The sequence below is a fragment of the Batrachochytrium dendrobatidis genome (genome assembly GCF_000203795.2).
Source record: "Batrachochytrium dendrobatidis JAM81 unplaced genomic scaffold BATDEscaffold_7, whole genome shotgun sequence".
Lineage (NCBI taxonomy): Eukaryota > Fungi > Chytridiomycota > Chytridiomycetes > Rhizophydiales > Batrachochytrium > Batrachochytrium dendrobatidis.
This window is the reverse complement of record NW_006281105.1, coordinates 1,262,547-1,284,318: the sequence shown is the minus strand read 5'-3', so window position 1 is coordinate 1,284,318 and position 21,772 is coordinate 1,262,547. Positions and strand designations below refer to the sequence as shown.

Here is a 21,772-nt window from a genome sequence, read left to right as displayed (position 1 = left end):
CACACATTGGTACAACCACTATTTGGGGGTGCAATTAAAGGAGCAATACCAGATGGATTCCATGATGTGAGGTTGGTAGTAATACTTTAATAGATTGAATCCTTAGCAAGTCATCCAACCCCACTGACAAGATATACATGGCATGTATAATTCCAGCCAGTTCAGAGATGTTCCGGATCACCAAGAAGTCTTTGTCGCTGAAGTGGCAGAAAGCAATATTATGTTTGACCTACTTGAACCAGACGAAGATGCAACAGATATCCAATCTGCAGCAAGGTGATGCCGTTTTGAGTTTGCGATATGTATTGCTTGTATGTCAAGACCAATATTTTTTTAGATATCATTTTGAGCAGTTGTCTAGAGATAACGAGGCCGATCCAAACCATACTCGTATTGTATTGGAGCGAACCATTCCAGAGACCATGCTTTCAAGCACCATGTAAATATATCATGACTGAGTTGCACACAATGTATTGAGGATTTTCATCCATTGTCAACATACTAAACTCGTATACAATCAACGTGTATCTAGCCAAGGAGCCAAAGCCACAGTGATTGCGGGAACACAGCAAATAGCCAAATATAATGAGAGAGGCGCAGATGCATACAACACTGTTGCAGTATATATGGGTCTAATACAGTTGGGTCGTGCATCGACAGATGTAGTGATTACATACAACCAAACAGTAGAGATGGGAGCAACAAGTAGCAGCCGAGCGCAGTTTGAGGGAATTCCAGATTGCATACTGTCGATTGATGCGTTTGTGGACATGTTATGCCAGTTTGAAGTGGTGGATTGGTCGCTGTTTGGATAATATCGAGATTCGAATAAACTATTTCAGTGCCTGAGGGTGTGTATTGATGGTCAAATTGGACTTTCCAGCGTGCTGCTGTTGTGCTTATTATGCATCTGGCCACTTCAAGACAGCAACAGTTACCGTCTACTGCAAAGGGTCTGCTTTATGCCAACTTCAACAACGACGGCTCTTACTTTGCCATTGGCACAACTACTGGTTTCCAGCTGTTTCGTTCCAACCCATTCAGGCTGTTGCTAAAACGAGAACGCAATCCATTGCTGCTCGGCTCGCTCGAGTCGGCAAAACTGAATGCTGCTATAGACAATGATTCCTCTTTGACCACCACTGCTTTATCTTCATTACCTTTTTCAACCGAAACTACAGCTAAATCTGAACCATTGGCATCTATCGATTCTTCACTGTTTGAAGACCTTGAAGTCATACATGATGTTCCTCTTGGTCCAGATGATGCCTGTATACCAAGCTCAATCCCAGCGACTTCCTTATCCACCACTACTAACCACTCCAATCAAACCGGATTAAAAAATAATCCTACCGGTGAGATAAAGCAGCTTGGTATGGATCAAAAACCAGGGGGAATTGCTATTGTTGCCCTGCATTATTCTACAAATCTAATGGCTCTTGTTGGGGGAGGGAGAGTCCCAAAATATCCACCCAATGTGGTAGTTTTATGGGATGATTGGACACAGCGGATTGTAGCAGAGATTGAAATGTCTGTTGAGATCAAGGATGTGCGACTTCGTAAAGACAGGTACTCCCAATATAGATATTCAATAATCAATCTTGACTATGTTGTCCATAAAAATGAAGGATTTGACAAGACCACTTTTACTAACTATGTGTAATCTCAATATCTCAAGAATCATCATCATACTGGCGACAAAGGTGTTTGTGTTTTCATTAGAACCATCTCCGCATAAAATGCACGAATATGAGTGCAGCTGGAACAACCATCCTATCCTTGGAATCTCATCATCTACAGAAATGCCAGTTGTGCTTGCATTTCCAGCAAGATCAAAGGGACAAATCCAAATAGTTGAGATACCTGTAGGATCCAACTCGGCTTTACACAGTTCAAAACCAGTTCCGTTGACTGGTATCATCGCTGCGCACTCGACACAAATTGCATGTTTGGCGGTATCTGGACAGGGATCACTTGTGGCCTCTGCATCAGAGCGTGGTACACTCATTCGCATCTTTGACTGTCGCACATCTACACTTTTGAACGAGTTGCGACGTGGTGTAGATTACGCAGAGATTTATTCAATTGTATTTAATTCTGTATCCACGCGTATATGTGTAGCGAGTGACAAGGGCACATTACACATCTTCAATCTGTCTGGTGATGGAGAAATGGCTAGCAATCCAAAATCAGATGATTCAAATAGTGAAGTGCTTGGATCAGTAATACCAAATCTTGGATACAATCAAACAAAAATGAACAATCATGATGGATCTGGCTTTAAACTTGATTCATCTCAACGATCATCAGTATGTTTACCGTCCACATCATCAAGTCAAAGTGGCAATTCTCAGGTCTTTCAGCGCACAAGAATAGCTACAGAACCATCTCAGATGCACGAATTTTTTCGATCCAACGACATTTCCATATCACATCGCTCTATAAATACCCAGCCCATACCCTATTCTGATTCTGCTGCACCATCCATTTCTCCCTCTGTTTCCAGATCAGCCACTGGATATCAGAGTACTTCTACAGGAGCCAATCGACATTCAATCCTATCCCCTATATCATCATATTTACCCAAATACTTTTCTAGTGATTGGAGCTTTGCTCATTGTACACTCCCAGTTGAATGCCGATGTACAGTCTCGTTTTCTCACGTACCAATTATGTTTGAGATGTTTCCAGCCTCGACAAACCAAAGCGAGATAGATTTACTAGGAGGGTTTTCGCAACATCAGTCTAGCGCGCATCACAAACAGCCATCCGCCATTTCAGATCGAGAAAACGCAGTTATTGCTCTGTGTTCTAACGGTGGATATTTCCTATTTTCATTTGAACCCAAAAAAGGCGGAGAATGTGCTCGCGAGGCGTTCTATAGGTTTTATAAAGAGCCATGAGCAGCTTCAAAGTTTGGCAAGATACTTTGCCAGAGTATTGGATCTGAAGACTGATGTTTTGCAGTACAACTGTATCTTTATTTCAATTTATGGTAATACGGCCATACTATAATATGCCATTTATGACTCAATTGTCCACATAGTTTTGGATTAGCTATACATATATTTTTGGACTAGTTTATACACCATCTATATTTTTATACATGGTTGAGATTTGGGATAGTTGTGCTATTGAACTGTAACATGAATTGGCTTGAACATGCAGTTGGAATAAAACAAGTTCTAGCCAGTGCAACCCAACACAGCGATTGATGGAATCTCGATAAGGTTCCATTTGGCCAGGAATTCATTCACGCAACTTTGCCTCTTGAAGCTTGATGACCACGTTGTTTTCGTTCTCACCCGAGATCATATCGCTTGTCGTTGTGTTATTGGGCCTGCTCGTCTTTTCCAGAAACTCGTTGATTGTTGGTAGGACTGTATTACTCTTGTACTCTACTTGGTTGTGCAACTGTAGTGTCTTGTATCCGAAATGGTTTGACTCTCTTATCCTCTGGTTATATTGGTTGCTTGCCACCTTTTGCCAACTGTAATTGCTGCAAAATACATCAAGTTTTGACGGTACCTGCTGTTGCATTGTTATACAGTTGTAGCATATAATGACCTTGGTGTAGGATAGTTTGGTGGAACAAGGTGTTGGCTGGCTTCTATCCCGTGCATCTTGAGTGCATACAACCAGTGTAGTTCCAATAAAGTGCTTCTATTTAGGCTTCAAACCCTAGTACTTGGATATCTGCAGCTCTTTTCCATGGGCTTAATCTTGCCAGCCTATTCAATACATGAACTGTACTAATGTTTGTATATGCGAATCTATTGATTACTACTTGCTCTTATGGATGACTGGGAAATGCATACTTTAGTCTTGTTTATTGGATTCGTTATCTATATTGCGTACTTTCACTTTTAAGCGTTGCTATCTTCTGTAATCATGCCTGTAGGTATTCTATAGTCCGAGTCCAGTGGATGAGTGCGACTTGTTAACATTTGAAAATGCACTAATACTAGGCGTATCATTCTTCGTTTAATGACGACCAAACTGTCCGCACGATCGGAAATATGTCTATGCTACCCTTCAAAACAAAAAGTCGAGGCCCTGCACTTCCACCAGGTAAATATTCAAGCCATTTCAGATGGACGTATAGGTTTGAAGACTGGGCTAAATATGAATTTCTAATCCTTTTTGTTGTATTGAATACTGCCATTCGGTCAACCATCTAGCAAATCCTGATGCAGATGATATTATTGACGAGGCTATTTCGCTTTACCGAGCAAACAACTTTTTTCGTAACTTTGAGATCAAGGGTGGTGCAGACCGAGTGCTCATCTATATTATGCTGTATATCCAAGAGTGCCTTGGAAAACTATCCAAACTACCCAATCTGATCGAGGGACAAAAGGTTCTTGCTACACACGCAGTGCAAAACTTTGCTATTCCAGGCGATGCAAACTTTCCCTTGAATGCCATGTACGAGAAACCCACAACTCGACCTGATGCAGATTTGATGAAGCAGTATCTAACCCAGCTGCGCCAAGAGGTTTCTTTGCGGCTGGTTCTGCGAGTGTATGAGGAGGACAAGCCAAGCAAATGGTGGATGTGCTTTTCAAAGAGAAAGTTTATGAACTTGCCTGGAATCGGAACTTCAGTATAGAGTTGGATTCAAGGTGTCTGCTGAATGAAAATACTTGGTTCACTTTAGGTACTATACCGGTGACATTTCCATTTTACTGGTAGTTTTGTGATGGCATGTAGCAGATAAAGCTGCTGTAGTGATTGTTGGGTGCAATCAAAGCTTAAACTTGATAGAAACCCGTAGTGAGCATTGTTGAAGAATGGACAAACCAGACGAACAATGGCTAATTTAGAGGGTTTAACTGCATACTCGATGTAAAATTACTATTTATTAAGCGAAAATTACGGCTGTCCGGTTTACTTGAATTTGTTAATCGAAATTCATGTGGGTTTCAGATGTTTATACAATTGCGTTAAAATCGCAAGTTTTTGTTTTCTCGACATTACAATTTGACTACTCCCTGGCGCTTGAATTGCTGAAACCTTCTTGCTGTTTCAGTACATATTCTTAGTATTTCTTGTGCTGACTTGCATCTTTAGACCAGCAGTAGTTGTCAGCACAACCCAATATTCATCAGTCTGGATCAATTCAATTCAAATCACACCATTCATAATTCATAGCTCATATGTTATATAACTCGACCGTAACCACTTCATTCGGCGACCATGACAGACTTGTCTTGCAGATTTTTACTCAGATATCAGCAGTTATTGGTCTGCTGGGCGTTTTTGGAATTTCATATGTATGTATACATGCGGCATGTTGAGTCAATTCTTGCTTCCTAGACTATGCTTATTATAGTTGTGCTATTTGGTGCACTCTTTGCCAAGAATGTAGGGATCAATGACATGTGCATTTCTAGGGATGCATTTTGATCATGCAATTGGGCATCCATGTTTATTAGGAACAATACCCCTACCAACTCGACTTACAGTCTAGTATGCTCCAAAATGGCAATGAACACTCGGTTCATTATTAAACAAACTAGACTAATATGCTAGCTATTAGCTTAGAGCCAAAATTTGGTACTCGAGGCTTTGACAAACAAAGCATGCTTTGGATTATGCATTGCCTCGAGCGAATTCTTGAGATTGCATGAGGTTTGGTTGCTTATGCCAAATCCTGATGTAATGTTTGGCAACCAAGTTGGATTGAATTATGCGGATATTTAGAGAAATGGCCGATTCGAGGCTTTGATGTCATCCACTTTTCAATGTTCATTAGACTCATTTTGTGCTATCGAATGCTTGCATGGCCACCATTATACAGTTTAGTTGATTAATATAGCTTTTTGCTAATTAGATGCTCATTAAATCCTCCAAATCATTCTCAAATCCAACTGGAAGACTGGTCACCGCATTGGCAGTTGCGGATTTTATCGATGCAGGTAATTGGTGTTTGCGGTCATTTTAATACATGCAGACAGGACTATTTATTCCATCCAATGAGCTGGTTTTTCGCTGCTGTCAAGCAGCTATCGAGTTCCTTTGATTTCAAACTCGTCCTTCATTTCGTGTAATTGACCGAGTTTGTCAGGTTGACATCAGTATGATTATTGACATTGTATTGCCACCATGCTGCTCGGGTTGTTATTATTCCACTTTATTTTTTAATTCGCTAGGATTTGTTTACCATTTATCCATCTGTGTATCTAGAGCTCATTCGCTCGAAACCATACTGCTTGGGTAGTCAGATTCAATACTCACAATAGTTTTATTTTCTTGTGGCCATATCTAGCTAGTAAATTAGTTGGTCAGGCAGGACCCAATGCTGGCATTGACAGTGCTATTTGCCAAATACAGGCAGCCATGATTCAAGAAGGCACGCTTGCATCCATATTCATTTCACTGTCCATGACTCTTAATGCCGTGTATATTGTTTTTTTCTCTGGATCAGTATCTGTGCTGCACAAGCATGCCTGGGTGATGATTGCTCTCTGTTTTTGTATTCCTTTACCGCTTAGTATTCTTCCCATATTTTACAAAGTAGACACTCCTAGCCATGACATAAACTTGCCACCAGTACCTACACGTCTATATCAGGATGCGCAACAGTAAGTCTTTTGCATTCCATGGATTCTCTTATTCTGCGGTATATTATAACTGTTTGAAATTCAATGCATTACTCTAGATGGTGCTGGATTCCGAGCGAGCTATCAGATTATCAAATATACTTTTTCTACGCAGAACTGTTTTTTATTTTCTCATTCAACTCCATTGCATATGTGTTGACATGGATCAAGCTGCGCCAATCTCAGCAACATGTTACTGCCAAAGCAAGATACACTGCAGCTCAAATGGCTACACAACTCATGGCACGACGGATGCTACTTTATACTATTGGCTTTGTGATTGCATGGACACCCTCTGCTATCAATCGTTTGACAACTGCATTTACAAAACAGCCAGTTTTTGCTCTTGCACTCCTCCAGAGCATTGTATCACCAATGCGAGGCTTCATCAACTTTCTTGTATTTTTACAAACCCAAAAACAAAATGTGGCAGCCATCACACAAGCTAAACAGAAAATGCTCAAACCATCCAATGCTTCTACTGCTACACCACAGCGACCAGCATCTCCCACTTTTGATATCATAGCGTTAAATCATGCACATTCATTTGATCGCACCTCTGGATCTCACAATATGAATATTTCTTTACCCGATCTCGGTGGTGGTGACATGTTTCAATCCAATGAAAACCATGATGTCCCAGTGAACATATCACCATCATTTCATGATATGGCACGAAGATCCATGGAATTTAATCGCTGCCCAATGGTTTTGCGGTTTGGCCCAACACATACTCCTGCAGATAATCTTATGGGTATATTCAACACTCCAGTCATGTCACAGTCTTCAGTTGATAGTGAGATTATTCCACTAAGATCTCCACTGGAAAGCCATTTTGCTTCACCATGCTCTCCAATGCTTAGCATGAATCTACATCTTACAAGTAATATATAATGAACATCGTATAATATCTTTTGGTTTAAACAAGAATACATGTCGATCATTTCACAATATGATCATTGAAGCTTCTTGATCAAATTGGTTGATTTTTGTGATTGCCATATAGAGTTGCATTCTTGAAATGTACAGTATTTGCTGAACTAGAACGCAAATGCATCCAAGGCTTTAGGATTCAAAAGTCTGTAGAGTTTGAAAACAGTCAAATCTAATATCTGGATGACGATAATCTGGTGATTGTACAATGTATGGTGATGTCAAATGAGAAAAGTCTATTCAAAACTACAGTTTGTATTATATGATGAATATTGTGTTTAAACCACTAAACATGGCCATGTCAGTAGCACAATACATGATTAATTGTTGCTTATTGTCACAAGTCATTTCAAAGCAATAGTGTTTTATATGTGAACACGAATGTAAAGGACAAGTTGAAGTTGGACGTGTAATGTGTAGCAGATTCATTCATTTGGTGTTGGATGAAAAGTATGATATTAAATCATTGTACAAGGGGTGATAAAATACGTTCCAGTGCAGGTAGTACAAGCAAGATGAGTAGAAATCTATACTAGATGCTTTATTATAGGGCGAGTCTAAGTTGTTTCAGGATTGCAGTAGCAAGTGGCTTGTCTACACAACATGTGTATTGCCGGGTTTGAACTTGACCTTTTTATCTTCAGCTACCTGGACGAGTAACTCGTTGGCTTTTTTCAACTACTTGTTCAAGACAGTCTAGATTGTGTAGGATGACTGCAAAACGACGCTTTATACTACTTTTTGTTTTTTTGATTGCTATTCTGACCATTGCAGTCTCGTTTAGCATGGATGATTCTGATGGTTCTGGTTTGGATACATCAATGCATGAGCAATATGGAGCAAGTGTCTACAGTATGCAGTCATTGGTTGATCCACAGGAGCAGATGCCTTTGCAAGACAAACCGCTCGGATGGTGGAAATCAATTGTGGAAGTCACAAAACCACATGAGCGATTGCCTGGCAAGGTAATCATGGGCAAAATGAGCAACGAAACTCTCAAGTAAGTCGATTTGATTGAGTAGCACTTTTATGTGGATTGAACTGTCATTTCTATCAAAAATCAACCTGCATATAACCTTTTTATATGGGTGATGTTGGATCGAGTTTTTCTGGTTATTAGTTGGCTAACCAGATTATGCTTTCTTGTGCATTCATTTTTAAATCTGCCGTTGCATTGGGTTAATCTAAACATTTCAACGTAGAGCTGAGTTGGGTAGATCAGCATGGCGACTTTTACATACCATGGCAGGCAAATTTCCTTACAATCCAACCAAGGATGAACAAACTGCAATCAAGGACTTTATCTACCTATTTGCTCGTCTCTATCCATGTGGTGACTGTGCATCTCATTTTAAAATTATTTTACAAGCTCATCCTCCCATAGTAACAGATCGTGAAGCACTATCCCAATGGGCTTGCACGGTGCATAATGTCGTCAACAAACGGCTACATAAACCCATATTCGATTGCTCTAAAGTTGGAGATATGTGGAAGTGTGGATGTGATGAAGACGGCGCAGGAAACAGTACCATATCGGCTACAGATAGAAATGGAAATGCTACAACGATTGAATCATAGAATGGTTACCAAATAATGTGCTAATCGTATCTCTTGATAGTCAAATCTTGGATACTGTTAATGGATTTGCAACACTGCATTATAAAGGGATTTCACATTTAGATATCGACTAAAGTGAGTGTTCTGATAAAGCTCCCTCAAAGCGTTGTGAATGAACTTGAAATAAAGAGAATTCGAGTCTGTCAAGATTCAATGTTTTTAAAATGCCAGATATTATACAAGACTTGGATAAGCTCAGAATGGTGTTCGAGTTTGATTTTTCCAACACGATTCAGCGACTAACAGATTCAATCCAGTCCTCATACAAACCAAGACATTGCTGAATAGCACACTACTTTTCCATGCCACCCATCATTGACATGTTTCTAGGGAAACGACTCACACCTGAAGACCTGGTTAAAAAGTGGCGGCAATCTATTCGAGCTCAGCAACGAGACTTGGACAAATCTCTTCGAGGCATTGAAACAGAAGAAGTCAAGGCCAAACGGCTCCTCAAGGACGCAGCAAAGCGAAACGATGCAGTCTCATGTAAAACTCTTGCAAAGGAAATAGTAAGAAGTCGGAAGGCCAAAGATAGGATGCATACTTCCAAAGCACAGCTGAATTCCTTGATTATGAGCATGCAGCAGCAACTTGGTGAGTGTTTTTCTAATGCATTCGTGGATTGGAGTGTGATGATGTTCATCTAATCTTGTAGACTCTTTTGGATTTAGCTTTAGTCAAGGTGACTGGTGCGCTGCAAAAGAGTGGAGAGGTGATGAAGATTGTCAACTCTCTGGTTAAACTGCCTCAGATCTCAGCTTCCATGCAGGAAATGTCCATGGAAATGATGAAGGTGCATTCACACCATGTTGGCTCAATTTTATACATTGCTTTAGAATGATGGATCGAGTTTATATGAGTGACTGGATTTAACAGGTTTATTACATCTATTATTTTGTGATTCTAGGCAGGAATTATTGAGGAGATGGTCAGCGATACACTTGAAATGGACGATGAAGGCATCGAAGAGGAAGCTGATGAAGAAGTCGACAAAGTTATTACTGAGATCACTAGTGGTATGGAGTTTTGGGAGTATTCCGTTTTATTCTGGTTCAGAGTCATACTCATCTCAATCAACAATCATTCTAAACTACTCTTGAAATCTATTTTATGAAACTAGGACTATTGGGTCAAGCCGGGGCTGTTGGAGAGGATCTGGTATGTTTTTTTGTATTCCAGAATTGTTCAGGTCAAAAGGTTTGCAATTATTCACTTGAGCTTATTTTGTCTTGATTTGAATAATGTATTGCAGCCAAAAGCCAAACTCAAGCAGAAACAAACGGCAGAAGTGGAAAGCGACATGGAATCTCGTTTATCTGCTCTCAAGGGAGCGTGATGCTTTAGCAAGTCAGCCAACTTATATTACTAGTCGAAATGTATGGTGATCGAGATTTAAACTTTGATCAATGAACACTCTGGAAATTATATTCTAATATGACCAGACCTTGAAATCTCGTCATCTCACATATTTATTCATAAACTTGCGGTGAAAATCAGACCGTAGCATGTCGTTGATAAACTGCTTCTTATTGCCATCGTTTATACTTTTTCCTTGATTCTTGAAAATCACATCATCGTCCCATCTACGCTTAACTGTAAAACTAGATGATCCCATTGTAGCAGATGCCATGAGGGGGTTTCCAGTCTTTGCTCGGTCTTCCATCATTCGAGCTTCGTTTTCATCCTTTTCCCGCTCTTGTCGTTCTGCTTCTTCCGCTCTCTCTCGCTTTATTTTTGCTAGTTCTCGCATAAGCTCTGCAGTGTCGTCTTCGTCAGAATCATCACTATATTCGTTCAACATAATGCTTAGATAAACTGGTAGATGGATCATGTAAACATATTTTATATATACCTTGACTGATTGGAATCTTCAGAATCGTCCGAGTCATCTGCATCAATGTTTTGCTGCTCCAATAGTTTTCTCCTCGCTGCTGCTTCGCCTGGATCTTCATTTCTCCCTATAGACCACAATATTTACATGTTGCAAGTGTTGCGCAGTTTGATTAGATCCAGATGAATATAAATACTGTATGCATATCAGAAATATATGCATTGTTTTTTGTAATGGTTACTAAACACTGGTATACCTGGTCCTAACAATCCGCTTCTGTTCTTTGCAGTATTTTCATTTTCGCTGCTTTCTAGTTTTCTCTTGAAATCAATGGCAGACTTGTCATGAAACTGATCCGATCTTTGCATATAGACAGTAATAAGATTTAAAAAACACAGTCAGTCATCAGCATAGCTGTAGTGGTTCACATCATTCACATTCACTTGCAAACAAATGATTGTATCAAAACTATTTCATTGCCTACCGGTCCTTGAGTTTGGTGTGTGCAGTCTGTTCCTTTGCTCTGACAATATGAGTTGGTGCAGCTCCAGTGTCTCTTAGAGAGTGACCTCCTACAGCTGGTAAAAAGGTTGGACGAGCAGCAGATGTCATGGTATTGTTGGTGAGTGGATTGGATAGTTTGACATTTAACCTAGACTCGATTAAGTTTAGAGGCTATCAAGCGATAGCGACTGGGCCCCAAAATTCAAGTTGGAAAGTTTTTTGATTTCTACTCTTACTAGATTGATTATTGAATATCCAACATGCATGCCATTCGACAATCACTACGCAATATAGATCAGTGCCAGCGAGCAGGTTGGTGCTTTCATTGAGTTTTTTGGTCAATAACCTTGTATTCTATTCAGTACTTGAAACAGGGTTATTGCTGATTGAGAAGCCAGCTTGCCCATCTCATTTTCTGTTGGGTAATTGATTCTTTGCTGATCTCTTGTTATCATTACTAGGTTTACTAGGATGTTTAGTAAAACGATCCACTCCAGCAATTACTAGAACAACAGGTGATTTTAAATAGTTTTATATCTACGTAAATAGGAGAATGCAACTATTTACCAACACGGAGACTTGCTTCAAAAGAATACTGACTTGATAATTATTTAAATGCTAGACTTTGTTTGCAGATCTGCCATGTTATCAGCACAATTTTCAGGATCTGCATTCCAACACTCGGAAGCAGCACCAATGTCTGTATCCGCAAAGAATGCATCGACTGACTTTAGCACAAACACCAAAGAAGCCCTCACACTTATGCACAACCAAACAAAATTCTATGCTATAGTAGAAATCAAAAATCGACCCTATCATGTTGCAAAAAACGATGTAATTATTGTTCCCCGTATGAATGATCTTCAAATCGGAGATGTCATTACTCTTGATCGAGTGCGTGAAATGGGTAGTCCTGATTACATTATGCAAGGAAATCCGTACCTTGATCCTCGATACTATACTATTCAAGCTACTGCCATTGAACATACAGTTGGTAAAGCGATTGAACGGAAACATCGGAAGCGAAGTGGAATTAGCAAGTATGTACGTATGACGAGTAGTTACACATTGTTGCGTGTTTGCGAAATGGATGTGGTTGATTCTCGTTGAACATAGGTTTGATTCCTATCACAGCTGTATTCACGTAAATGAAACACTAAATAAGGATTTTAAAGTGAATAATAAACAGCCAGTATCATGAAATGATTCATGTCAGATTTACTAGATAACACTAGGTTTGAACTTTTTAGTTTACTGTTTTTTTGGTGATTATCATTTCTATTAAAGCAGTCAATATGAAATAAATACAAGTGTTTCATTTTACGTGGATATGACTGAGATATTTGGTGTCATAATTTGAATCACAAATGCAATTCAACATGGCTTGTCAAGTTTGATAAATGACGAATCTATACAATTTTAAATACTCACAAATTAAAGTATATTTGATATGAATAATCATATTTTAATACATTAGTATCTCTATCCAAACAGAGCTTTTAATGTGGATCATGATGAGTTTAGAGCAGATCTTTATGATAAATGTGACTAGAATGGCATTCGATATAGATCAGTCCAAAAATCCCACTGATCTCTTTTAGAGGTGATATATTTTATAACAGATCAACAGCATATCAGTCTTGTTGTCAATGATTGATCAAGAGCCATATCGATTGTACAAGACTAGTGTAGCGATGCATGACAAGAAAAGACGGAAATCCAAGATAATCCAATCCAATTATTTTCCTGTTTTCACCCTTTCTCTACAACTAGTTGATTGATCATGCTTAGGACTGCAGCCCGTTTCGCGCCTATCTTGCGCTCGTCGCTTTCGGTAAGCCATTGCTGGAAAACTGGTTCCTTGTTGTTGTGTATAGAATGAGGTGTTTTATCCAGCCTTCCAATCTACTCTTTAGAGTGAATGGGGAGAGAAGTGCATCGACCATCAGCGGCATTGTAGCTGCAAAAGACCAATCTGCAAAAAAAGACGAAACCAAAGAAATAGGAATTTGTTTTGCTGGTGATGGTTGATGGTTGGCTGGTAGAATGAGAGTATGAGTTAATTGCATGTCATACTGCTATTGCAGTACTTGATGGCTTGTACATCATTCATCATTCAGTGTGTGGACTGCCCATTCATCCCTTTTAGTTGTGACTGCGGGTCTTTGCAGGTTTCGTTTTCTGCTCTTGAAGGGGATCTTCAATTGAAAATTTGAGGGTGAGACAGTGTCTTGTTGGTACTGCAGTGGTAGTCAGACATGGCTATTACAATGGATTATACTATGCCATTAGTCCATTTGAATGCTCTGTAGGGTTGATACCAGTCCATTTCGGCTGGTATTGCATGGTGATCTTTGCAGTGAGGTTGAGCGATCTGCGGTTTTTTGCAGTCTGTAGCTGATTGATGTTTCAATGCTTTGTCTATCCACTCACACTATTGCTGTCTTGTTCTATATTGTCCTATTGATTCAACTTCAGACTCGTGTGGCTGCCCTTGCTGCTCGCCCTCTCACCGTCTCGGCCTTTGCTCGTGCTGCCAAACCAGGTATAACAATGGTCTTGATTTCATTGCTCTTTATAACTGATACACATCCTGTTTACTGTGCTTTATACAACCAATGATCTTGGTTTACACTATCCCATTGGTGATCCAGTCTCTTACTTTGTATTTCTTTTTTTTGCTACTACTATTCTTCTATAATAGGAACTTCAGAAGTTACTTCTATTCTTGAAGAGCGTATCCTTGGTGCCAGCGCCTCTATTGATATTCATGAGACTGGCCGTGTTCTTTCCATTGGTGATGGTATTGCCCGTGTTTACGGTCTCAAGAACGTCCAAGCCGAAGAGATGGTGGAGTTTTCTTCTGGCGTCAAGGTTTGTATTTTACTCTTGATCCATGAATGGTTTTAAATTTTGGGTATTATTGTTGTTGAATATCTATTTTCTAACTCTTGAACCACATGTCTACTTGTTCTACATGAATCTTGTTTAAATATATAGGGTCAGGCACTTAACTTGGAGGCCGACAATGTTGGTATCGTCGTGTTTGGTAACGATCGTTTGATCAAGGAAGGTGACATTGTTAAGCGTACTGGTTCCATTGTCGATGTTCCCGTTGGCATGGGTCTTCTTGGTCGTGTGGTGGATGCTCTTGGTAATCCCATTGACGGAAAGGGTCCTCTCCAAGACGTCAAGCGTCAGCGTGTTCAAGTCAAAGCCCCTGGTATTATCCCACGTCAATCTGTCAACGAGCCCATGCAGACTGGTATCAAGTGCATTGACTCCATGGTGCCCATTGGTCGTGGTCAGCGTGAGCTGATTATTGGTGATCGTCAGACAGGAAAGACTGCCGTTGCTCTTGATACCATTCTCAATCAGAAGCGATGGAACTCGTCCGAGGACAAGTGTGAGTTTTGTTTTGATTGGCTGATCTCCTCAATTTAGCTAATTTCTTGGATTTTTATGATCAATAGCCAAAAGGTTATACTGTGTGTACGTGGCTGTTGGCCAGAAGCGTTCCACTGTTGCTCAGTTTGTACAGACTCTTGAAGAGAACGATGCTCTTCAGTACTCGATTGTTGTTGCTGCCACTGCTTCTGATGCTGCACCCTTGCAATTCCTTGCTCCTTACTCTGGTGCTGCCATGGGTGAACATTTCCGTGACAACGGTATGCATTCTCTCATCATCTATGATGATTTGTCTAAGCAGGCTGTTGCATATCGTCAAATGTCACTTTTGCTCCGTCGTCCTCCAGGTCGTGAGGCTTATCCTGGTGATGTCTTCTACCTTCACTCCCGTCTTCTCGAGCGTGCTGCTAAGATGAACAAGACTTTTGGTGGTGGTTCCATGACTGCCCTTCCCGTTATTGAAACCCAGGGTGGTGATGTATCTGCTTACATTCCTACCAACGTTATTTCCATTACCGATGGTCAGATTTTCCTTGAAGCCGAACTTTTCTTCAAGGGTATTCGCCCTGCAATTAATGTTGGTCTTTCCGTGTCTCGTGTCGGATCTGCAGCTCAAGTCAAGGCCATGAAACAGGTTGCAGGTTCTCTTAAGCTTTTCCTTGCGCAGTATCGTGAGGTTGCAGCCTTTGCTCAATTTGGTTCTGATTTGGATGCCTCGACCCAATTTTTGCTCAACCGTGGCGCACGTCTTACTGAGCTTCTCAAGCAAAACCAGTATTCTCCACTCTCTGTTGAACATATGGTTATTGTCATCTATTCTGGTGTCAATGGTTTCCTTGATAAGATTCCAGTGAACAAGGTGACTGCATTTGAGGCAGCATTGATTCCTCATGTGCAGAGTGTCGCACCCGAGATTTTTGAAGCCATTAAGAAGGAGAACCAGATCACACCCGAGACTGACAAGAAGATCAAGCAAGTTCTTGGAGACTTTGCCAAGACTTTCCAGTGATTATTATGAAACCAATCCAGCCACAAATTAAAACTTGTTTTTTTGCTTCTGTCAATTTTATTTGTAATGGTTTAAACCAATGCAGTTGAAGCAACGGTATTCTATAGCTTGAGTGTTCGTTTAGAATAATCCGATCAGCAATAAGATGTGCACAGCTTTGCTTTGAACAAGACTGATGTGCCCAATAGCCACCCCTCACTCCCTCGATGATAACTACGCGTTGAGTGTCGAGTCCATTGAGAAATTGAAATACTTTCCCATCACAAATACAAGTTTACTAGCAACAGCAAGAGTTACTGTATTGCACCGCTGTTATTTCAAAAGGTATTTTACTCTTGTTTAGTAATAACCGTTTGATGGTGTGAAAGAACATGTATGGGTTGTCTGCATCTGCGACAGGCGGAGTATAACTAGAGTGGTTCTGGCCAAGATCTCCCTTTAATTCGTTATTGCTTTAATCTCCTGTCAAAACTGGAGTATCAGCATATTTTATTCAATAAGCCGTACTTGTCAGTAGATTATATAGCATATCTTGTTCTGGGTGTCAGGTCAAGTGGGTGTTTAGAGTGATTGTCAAGCACACCAATAGGTGTAGTGACTAGTTTGTCAGAACAGTATTGGGCTGTTGTCAGAAATAGAATCTGTCTATTATAGATTTATGATATTCACAGCCAAGACTGATTTCCTTTTGTGTAGGACAGCTTGCTTAAATCTGCCTTTTGGCTTCAATCAGGCAGGATGTCGCTCGAAACAGGAATTGCCTGTATGCAATCACACCATTTCTCCACTTATGACAACACTGCTGGACCCAGCGCATCACTACAAACAAGCCAACTAAAGCTTATTCCTCGATCTATGTCATCTGCTGCATTTGATGTAACTCAGGGCCAACTGCTGACACTTCCAGCCTTCAATCAAAAAAAACTGGCTGATGCTGAAGCTCTCTATTGTACTGCTGCTTTTTCTGATACGTATACCATCAGATCTGAATCTTGGAACGGCAATGCAAGGGATACCAACATAAAAAATAATCCAAGCAACGCATCAAAAGACTTTTGGTCGCAAGCATCGACAACTGACGAGACTGAACAGAAACAAGTCAATCCCAGTCAGGAATCGCATGACGAATGGAGAGGTCCATTACTGCCATTGGGAACATGGGCAGTTGGAATAGACCTCACTCGACACACTCCTTTTGTCCGTCCAATTGATTTGATCAACTCGCACAAGTTTTTACTAAATGGATGTGCCGAGTTGCCGCCTTCTTCTTCTCGCATGCGTGTGGAAAACCTACTCTGGCGCAAATGGTGGCAGACCCAAAATGCTCTTGTCGAGCTCTCTCCCCAAGAAATCAAATGGGACAAGGGCTTGGATGTCACTTATGTCATTGGCACAGTGTATGTGGTTGCCGATCCTCCAGTTCCCACTACTTGCAAAACAGAGCATGTTCCTGCTTTAGGATTTGCTGAATCTTCCGAATTTACTTCTAATGCAAATGATACCCTCGACCATTTTGGCAACTTTTTCTCTCCACCCCCATCGTATTTGAAGCTTGCGTCATCGTCTCCATCTTCCACCTTTGCTTCGCTTTCGTCGTCATCCATTTATACACGTAGAGAATCCATTGCATCTTCATCTTCTGCTACATCTTCATTTGCATCGCGACTTTCTATCTCTTCATGCACATCTTCTCAATCAACCATCTCCACTGCATTTTCTGTACAAAACTCGCTATCGTCTTACGCCTCTCCCCATCTACACTCTTCCTGCCCCAATGAAACCACGAAAGCAAAGTCTTGCATGCGGCCATTAAAATCTTGCTTAAAGCAACAACCTCTTGCAATCGGCCCTGAATGGATGCAGATGCTAGCTTGGCTTAAAGCACATCCAGATTTGAGTCCAAAAAAGAAACGGATCATCATGGATCTGCTGATTGTTCCGCTTTTACAACCCATTTCTTCTGCTCCCAAAGCACACAAACACAAAACTGCATTCACTCCGGCCCAACCCAATTGCGATGCTTCCAAACCAGTCACTTGTCCCAGTTGTAATGCTGAAACATCACTCGGCCATCCACGTTGTAGATGCCAGAGATTGGATCAAACCAATATGCAACGCTCTTCATTTACCCATCGATATATTCCATTCCGATCTCGGCCAATTATTCGACGAGCAAGCCTGGATTCATCACAAGAGTGCACTGTATTGACTTTGGGTGAGCATGTGACGGACGATTTGAAAATTAAATTTGATTTTCCAGGCAATCTGAGAAGAGATGATGAATCAAAAGTTTCGTTTAATTGGACTGTTCAGCAACGACGAAGCATTGATCCAAACATAGACGCTGACACAGAAGATGATGATGAAGTTGGGCAGCAGACCCAATGTGGTTCAGACTCGCCTTTAAACCAAGATTCATGTGCTATAGAGGGCTCGAGTCTATCAAAGGAAATCAATTACAATCCATCAATCTCGAAATCTTTACTGGACTCGGATTTGGAATCGCCATGGAATCCTCCTTTGGCCAATTACTGGAATGATTCAGACGACTCGGACTATACAGATGATGAGAGTTTGTGCACATTCAATCAAGGCGAAAGAAACCGTAGTAATCTGCAATCTCGTCTTCCTCCCCATGCTCAACGTCATTACCGATCGACTACAACTGAGCCGCCAATCGACAGTTTACCAGAAATGTTGCTGATTAACAATGCACGAATTATACCTACTCAACCGACGACTCCGACCGGCATATTACCCAACTCACTTGCTCAGTCTCCAGCAAGTGCATGTTCTACTCCATCAGGTCGTAGTCGTCAAAAATACCTTGAGCGCATGCAAAGACGTAAATGCTTGTCAGCATATCCTCAGCAACCAACACTTTCCACCGTCATGACCCCAGCTTTATTGAAACTCGATGCCAATACCATTTTCCTTCCATCTACATCAGATGTGGATGCTCAAGTTTTGATTCCCTTGTTGAATGCAACACTAGAGCCTACATCTCCACGACGATTTCAAACTGCTTTTATTGAAGCACCTACTGTACCCACAACATCAGAGGAAGCAGCGTTTGGTCAAAAGTGTCTTGACACGGCGTTTAGTTATTATGAGGACAAGTGGATGGACACACACGAAGGCTGTTTAGAATCTTGTGATGCACACTACAATGACCTACCGCCTATCAGATCAAACACGTCGAACGCAGTCATCGCGAATGACTTGCGTCGTGATCATTCCTTTTGCTACTTTGATCGCAACCATGTTCTTCATCATCGATCTCATGCCTTTCAACATCACAACAACGAAAAGATTGAAACCCAATCCGAACGCGCAGTGGAATGGATCAATACAGTTGCTGAAGTAGCTGTGGGTGTGGTGGACAGTATGCATTGTATTGCAGAATGTCTAGACGATATGAGCAGTTCGGTTCAAAAGCTTTGGACTGCTTTCAAGTATGTCCCGTTTGGATAGAATAGCCAAAATGAGGCTACCCTTTTGCATAGTTTAGTATCTTTGATTTTACCCTCAATTTGACCCATTAAACATTATATTTGGTCATGCATTTGTTTTATATCTATACTGAATGGGTCTGGACTGAATGTTTGATATCGATTGTATCAACACCCCAATTATAGTTTACGTTAATACGATTTGAAAATAATCTGTTTTTAGTTTTATCTCCATCCTTGCAGAAAAAAAAGTAGATAAGAGTGAAAAAGTGCCAAGTAATCAAATAAAGACAGTAAAGGATGAATTGTATTCATCAATTATCCCTTTTTCGCCGATCCAAACAACTTCCGTTTACCAGGCTTGCCAAACTTGGGTGAGGAAGTAAGGTCTGAAGGATCAGTCGATCCATCCAATGTCACACTTCCGGAAACAAAAGAGCTATGATCTGATCCACCACTAGAAGATGTGGATCCATTGTCATTGGAAGTTGGAGGGAGAGAAAGAATGATACTCGTGCCAAGTGTAACCCCACTTCCTGTGCTAGTGCTAGCACCACTTGCCGAGGCATTATTACTTCGCGTGAGAAAGGACGGCAAGGAAGGAAATTTGTCGCTGCCTTTGCGCTTGACCGACTCACCCGAGCCTAGCGCAGCTCCACTTTTGGAAGATTTGCGAGATTCACGACCACCGCTGGATCCACCCAAACTAGTCATGTTGCTGCCAGAATTTCCCAATAAGCTATTGCTTGATGGCAGTGGGAACACGCCAAGCGGTCGCATGTCGTTGTTTACCTGAATGAGTTTGGACATGCTCGATATGGAATCTTCCTTGCGTTTAAGAAATGCATCATCAATTTGCCGTTCTGAATATACAAGTCAACGTAAAATAAAACATCAGCTCATGAGACAAGGTTTCCGCAATGTGTATTTGCCAATCAAAAGCCCAAATTTGCATACCAAAATAAATCCCAAGTTCGTCTGCAGAAAATCCAAGTCGTTGAGCAATATCTGCCGGTGTCTCGCCTGAAGACGTCTTTGCATTAATATCTGCACCTTTTTTTAGCAAATATTGTACAACATCTTTTCGACAGAATCCGACTGCCTCATGCAAGGCCGTCCTAAAATGACAAGATTTGAGTTGATTTGTATGCAAACACATCTATACTTGATCGCGGCATAACACGAGTAAATTGTATATATGCAATCTACAAAAGTCTTGAAAAAAGCTCACCAGTCGTTTTGTCCAACGAGATTTACATCAACTTTTGAAAGAACCAAAGCCACTACTTGATCGAGTTTTCCTGCGCGAGCAGCTAGATGTAGTGCAGTTGATCCAGAAGCATCACGCTGGTTCAGATTAACACCACATTTGATAAGATATAGTGTGGTTTCAACATCGTTTTGTACTAGTAGTGAGAAACTGCTTGCTGCTAAAAGGCGAATATCCGTTCTATCATGATAAATGCATCAAGTTAGTCTATACCAGCCAAATACAGCGTTTCAACCCAGGGCAAGCTAAAGCCATTTCCAATATCCACAAATGATCAAATGATCTCGAAACACACCTTGGCAATAGATATTTGACCACATCCTTGTTTCCACACACAGCAGCGATTTCGATCAATAAAAGAGACTTGCCCTCGATATATTCGGGGGAAAATCGAACAGGGGCATGATCGCCAAACTGCTTAAAGGAAGAACCAAAGTCACTCATGTTGATGGGTTCTCCACAAATAGCAGATATGCTGCCACGAGAAACAGGCGGATCGCGTACACCAGTTGAACTGTGGGTATCATGAGCATGTAGACCGCGCAAGAGAAAGTAGTATGAAAGTGGCAATGATACATTGATGTTGGCACCACTTTCTACTAACCATTGCACGACGGACATGTTTCCTTTGCAACATGCAATAACGAGAGGTGTAATGCGATACCACGATGCATTTACGTTTCCTTTTTGCTTGAGCATGTATCTAGCCATATTATCCAGTCCTAGGGCCACAGCAAGAATAAAGTATGTGGGAAAATTGAATTTGGATAAGTCGGGATTAGCAGGACCAAATATGGGAGCATTTATGTTACAAGGAAATCCCTTTTCCAAAAAAGCTAGACACACGGACTCGAGTCTGTTGGCCATGGCGTATAGAAAAATCTTGTTGGCTTCGTGCGGTCGTTTCTTTCTAAGAGAATTAAGTGACAGCTCAGCAATCAGTGAGTTGGCGTATGTAATGCGACGGTCATGGATAGCTAGGGTTAGATTGTGCATTGTACCTGTTGAAATGAGTTGTACAATAATTGTTAATATTGCAAGAATCCCAATAGTAAGATTTAATTGAAAATACAACCTCCTCGAGTCTTCTTCTTCTTTTTGGAGCGTAACAGTGCATTGAGTTTACTAAGAGCAGCAGAT

General features: G+C 40.8%; 10 protein-coding genes across 10 annotated transcripts; 9 read left to right on the top strand and 1 right to left on the bottom strand.

Moving 5' to 3' along the window:
- Nucleotides 1-142: 142 nt before the first annotated feature.
- On the top strand, nucleotides 143-443 carry BATDEDRAFT_89244 (uncharacterized protein; the record flags this gene model as incomplete). The annotated part of the gene is made up of 2 exons (XM_006679699.1): nucleotides 143-276; nucleotides 338-443. The coding sequence occupies 2 exons, from the start codon at nucleotides 143-145 to the stop codon at nucleotides 441-443; spliced, it is 240 nt and encodes a 79-aa protein (XP_006679762.1).
- Nucleotides 444-1,345: 902 nt separating this feature from the next.
- On the top strand, nucleotides 1,346-2,903 carry BATDEDRAFT_2949 (uncharacterized protein; the record flags this gene model as incomplete). Its single annotated transcript, XM_006679266.2, has 4 exons — nucleotides 1,346-1,569; nucleotides 1,679-2,205; nucleotides 2,539-2,663; nucleotides 2,766-2,903. Coding segments are annotated over 4 exons (1,014 nt in total), but the record flags the coding sequence as incomplete, so codon positions are not given.
- Nucleotides 2,904-3,891: 988 nt separating this feature from the next.
- BATDEDRAFT_89245 (uncharacterized protein) lies at nucleotides 3,892-4,612 on the top strand (the record flags this gene model as incomplete). The annotated part of the gene is made up of 3 exons (XM_006679698.1): nucleotides 3,892-3,897; nucleotides 3,969-4,071; nucleotides 4,182-4,612. 3 exons carry the CDS (start codon nucleotides 3,892-3,894, stop codon nucleotides 4,610-4,612), a joined length of 540 nt encoding a protein of 179 aa, XP_006679761.1.
- Nucleotides 4,613-5,000: 388 nt separating this feature from the next.
- BATDEDRAFT_89238 (uncharacterized protein) lies at nucleotides 5,001-7,560 on the top strand. Its single transcript, XM_006679697.1, has 4 exons — nucleotides 5,001-5,276; nucleotides 5,837-5,921; nucleotides 6,272-6,587; nucleotides 6,665-7,560. Exons 1-4 carry the CDS (start codon nucleotides 5,160-5,162, stop codon nucleotides 7,497-7,499), a joined length of 1,353 nt encoding a protein of 450 aa, XP_006679760.1. The 5' UTR covers nucleotides 5,001-5,159; the 3' UTR covers nucleotides 7,500-7,560.
- Nucleotides 7,561-8,738: 1,178 nt separating this feature from the next.
- On the top strand, nucleotides 8,739-9,116 carry BATDEDRAFT_12046 (uncharacterized protein; the record flags this gene model as incomplete). Its single annotated transcript, XM_006679302.1, has 1 exon — nucleotides 8,739-9,116. A coding segment is annotated over one exon (378 nt), but the record flags the coding sequence as incomplete, so codon positions are not given.
- A 359-nt stretch (nucleotides 9,117-9,475) lies between these two features.
- Nucleotides 9,476-10,494, top strand: BATDEDRAFT_25657 (ESCRT-III subunit protein VPS24; the record flags this gene model as incomplete). The annotated part of the gene is made up of 5 exons (XM_006679437.1): nucleotides 9,476-9,752; nucleotides 9,830-9,951; nucleotides 10,066-10,174; nucleotides 10,279-10,316; nucleotides 10,411-10,494. 5 exons carry the CDS (start codon nucleotides 9,476-9,478, stop codon nucleotides 10,492-10,494), a joined length of 630 nt encoding a protein of 209 aa, XP_006679500.1.
- Nucleotides 10,495-10,614: 120 nt separating this feature from the next.
- Nucleotides 10,615-11,601, bottom strand: BATDEDRAFT_25656 (uncharacterized protein; the record flags this gene model as incomplete). Its single annotated transcript, XM_006679436.1, has 4 exons — nucleotides 10,615-10,942; nucleotides 11,011-11,116; nucleotides 11,246-11,349; nucleotides 11,474-11,601. The coding sequence occupies 4 exons, from the start codon at nucleotides 11,599-11,601 to the stop codon at nucleotides 10,615-10,617; spliced, it is 666 nt and encodes a 221-aa protein (XP_006679499.1).
- Nucleotides 11,602-12,135: 534 nt separating this feature from the next.
- BATDEDRAFT_25655 (uncharacterized protein) lies at nucleotides 12,136-12,603 on the top strand (the record flags this gene model as incomplete). The annotated part of the gene is made up of 1 exon (XM_006679435.1): nucleotides 12,136-12,603. The coding sequence occupies one exon, from the start codon at nucleotides 12,136-12,138 to the stop codon at nucleotides 12,601-12,603; it is 468 nt and encodes a 155-aa protein (XP_006679498.1).
- A 662-nt stretch (nucleotides 12,604-13,265) lies between these two features.
- BATDEDRAFT_16944 (F1F0 ATP synthase subunit alpha) lies at nucleotides 13,266-15,963 on the top strand. The gene is made up of 5 exons (XM_006679326.1): nucleotides 13,266-13,327; nucleotides 13,972-14,038; nucleotides 14,198-14,367; nucleotides 14,494-14,899; nucleotides 14,967-15,963. Exons 1-5 carry the CDS (start codon nucleotides 13,277-13,279, stop codon nucleotides 15,908-15,910), a joined length of 1,638 nt encoding a protein of 545 aa, XP_006679389.1. The 5' UTR covers nucleotides 13,266-13,276; the 3' UTR covers nucleotides 15,911-15,963.
- A 2,829-nt stretch (nucleotides 15,964-18,792) lies between these two features.
- On the top strand, nucleotides 18,793-19,474 carry BATDEDRAFT_37091 (uncharacterized protein). The gene has a single exon (XM_006679552.1). The coding sequence runs from the start codon at nucleotides 18,803-18,805 to the stop codon at nucleotides 19,382-19,384; it is 582 nt and encodes a 193-aa protein (XP_006679615.1). The 5' UTR covers nucleotides 18,793-18,802; the 3' UTR covers nucleotides 19,385-19,474.
- Nucleotides 19,475-21,772: the final 2,298 nt, after the last annotated feature.

Excerpts from the sequence above, each read along its gene's own strand:
- BATDEDRAFT_89238 (XM_006679697.1), top strand. The coding sequence starts at position 5,160 with ATGTTATATAACTCGACCGTAACCACTTCATTCGGCGACCATGACAGA. Across the intron at positions 5,922-6,271 it reads TGCGGATTTTATCGATGCAG|CTAGTAAATTAGTTGGTCAG; the intron begins GTAATTGGTGTT and ends GGCCATATCTAG. Across the intron at positions 6,588-6,664 it reads CTATATCAGGATGCGCAACA|ATGGTGCTGGATTCCGAGCG; the intron begins GTAAGTCTTTTG and ends GCATTACTCTAG.
- BATDEDRAFT_16944 (XM_006679326.1), top strand. The coding sequence starts at position 13,277 with ATGCTTAGGACTGCAGCCCGTTTCGCGCCTATCTTGCGCTCGTCGCTT. Across the intron at positions 13,328-13,971 it reads TCTTGCGCTCGTCGCTTTCG|ACTCGTGTGGCTGCCCTTGC; the intron begins GTAAGCCATTGC and ends ATTCAACTTCAG. Across the intron at positions 14,368-14,493 it reads AGTTTTCTTCTGGCGTCAAG|GGTCAGGCACTTAACTTGGA; the intron begins GTTTGTATTTTA and ends TTAAATATATAG.
- BATDEDRAFT_37091 (XM_006679552.1), top strand. The coding sequence starts at position 18,803 with ATGACCCCAGCTTTATTGAAACTCGATGCCAATACCATTTTCCTTCCA.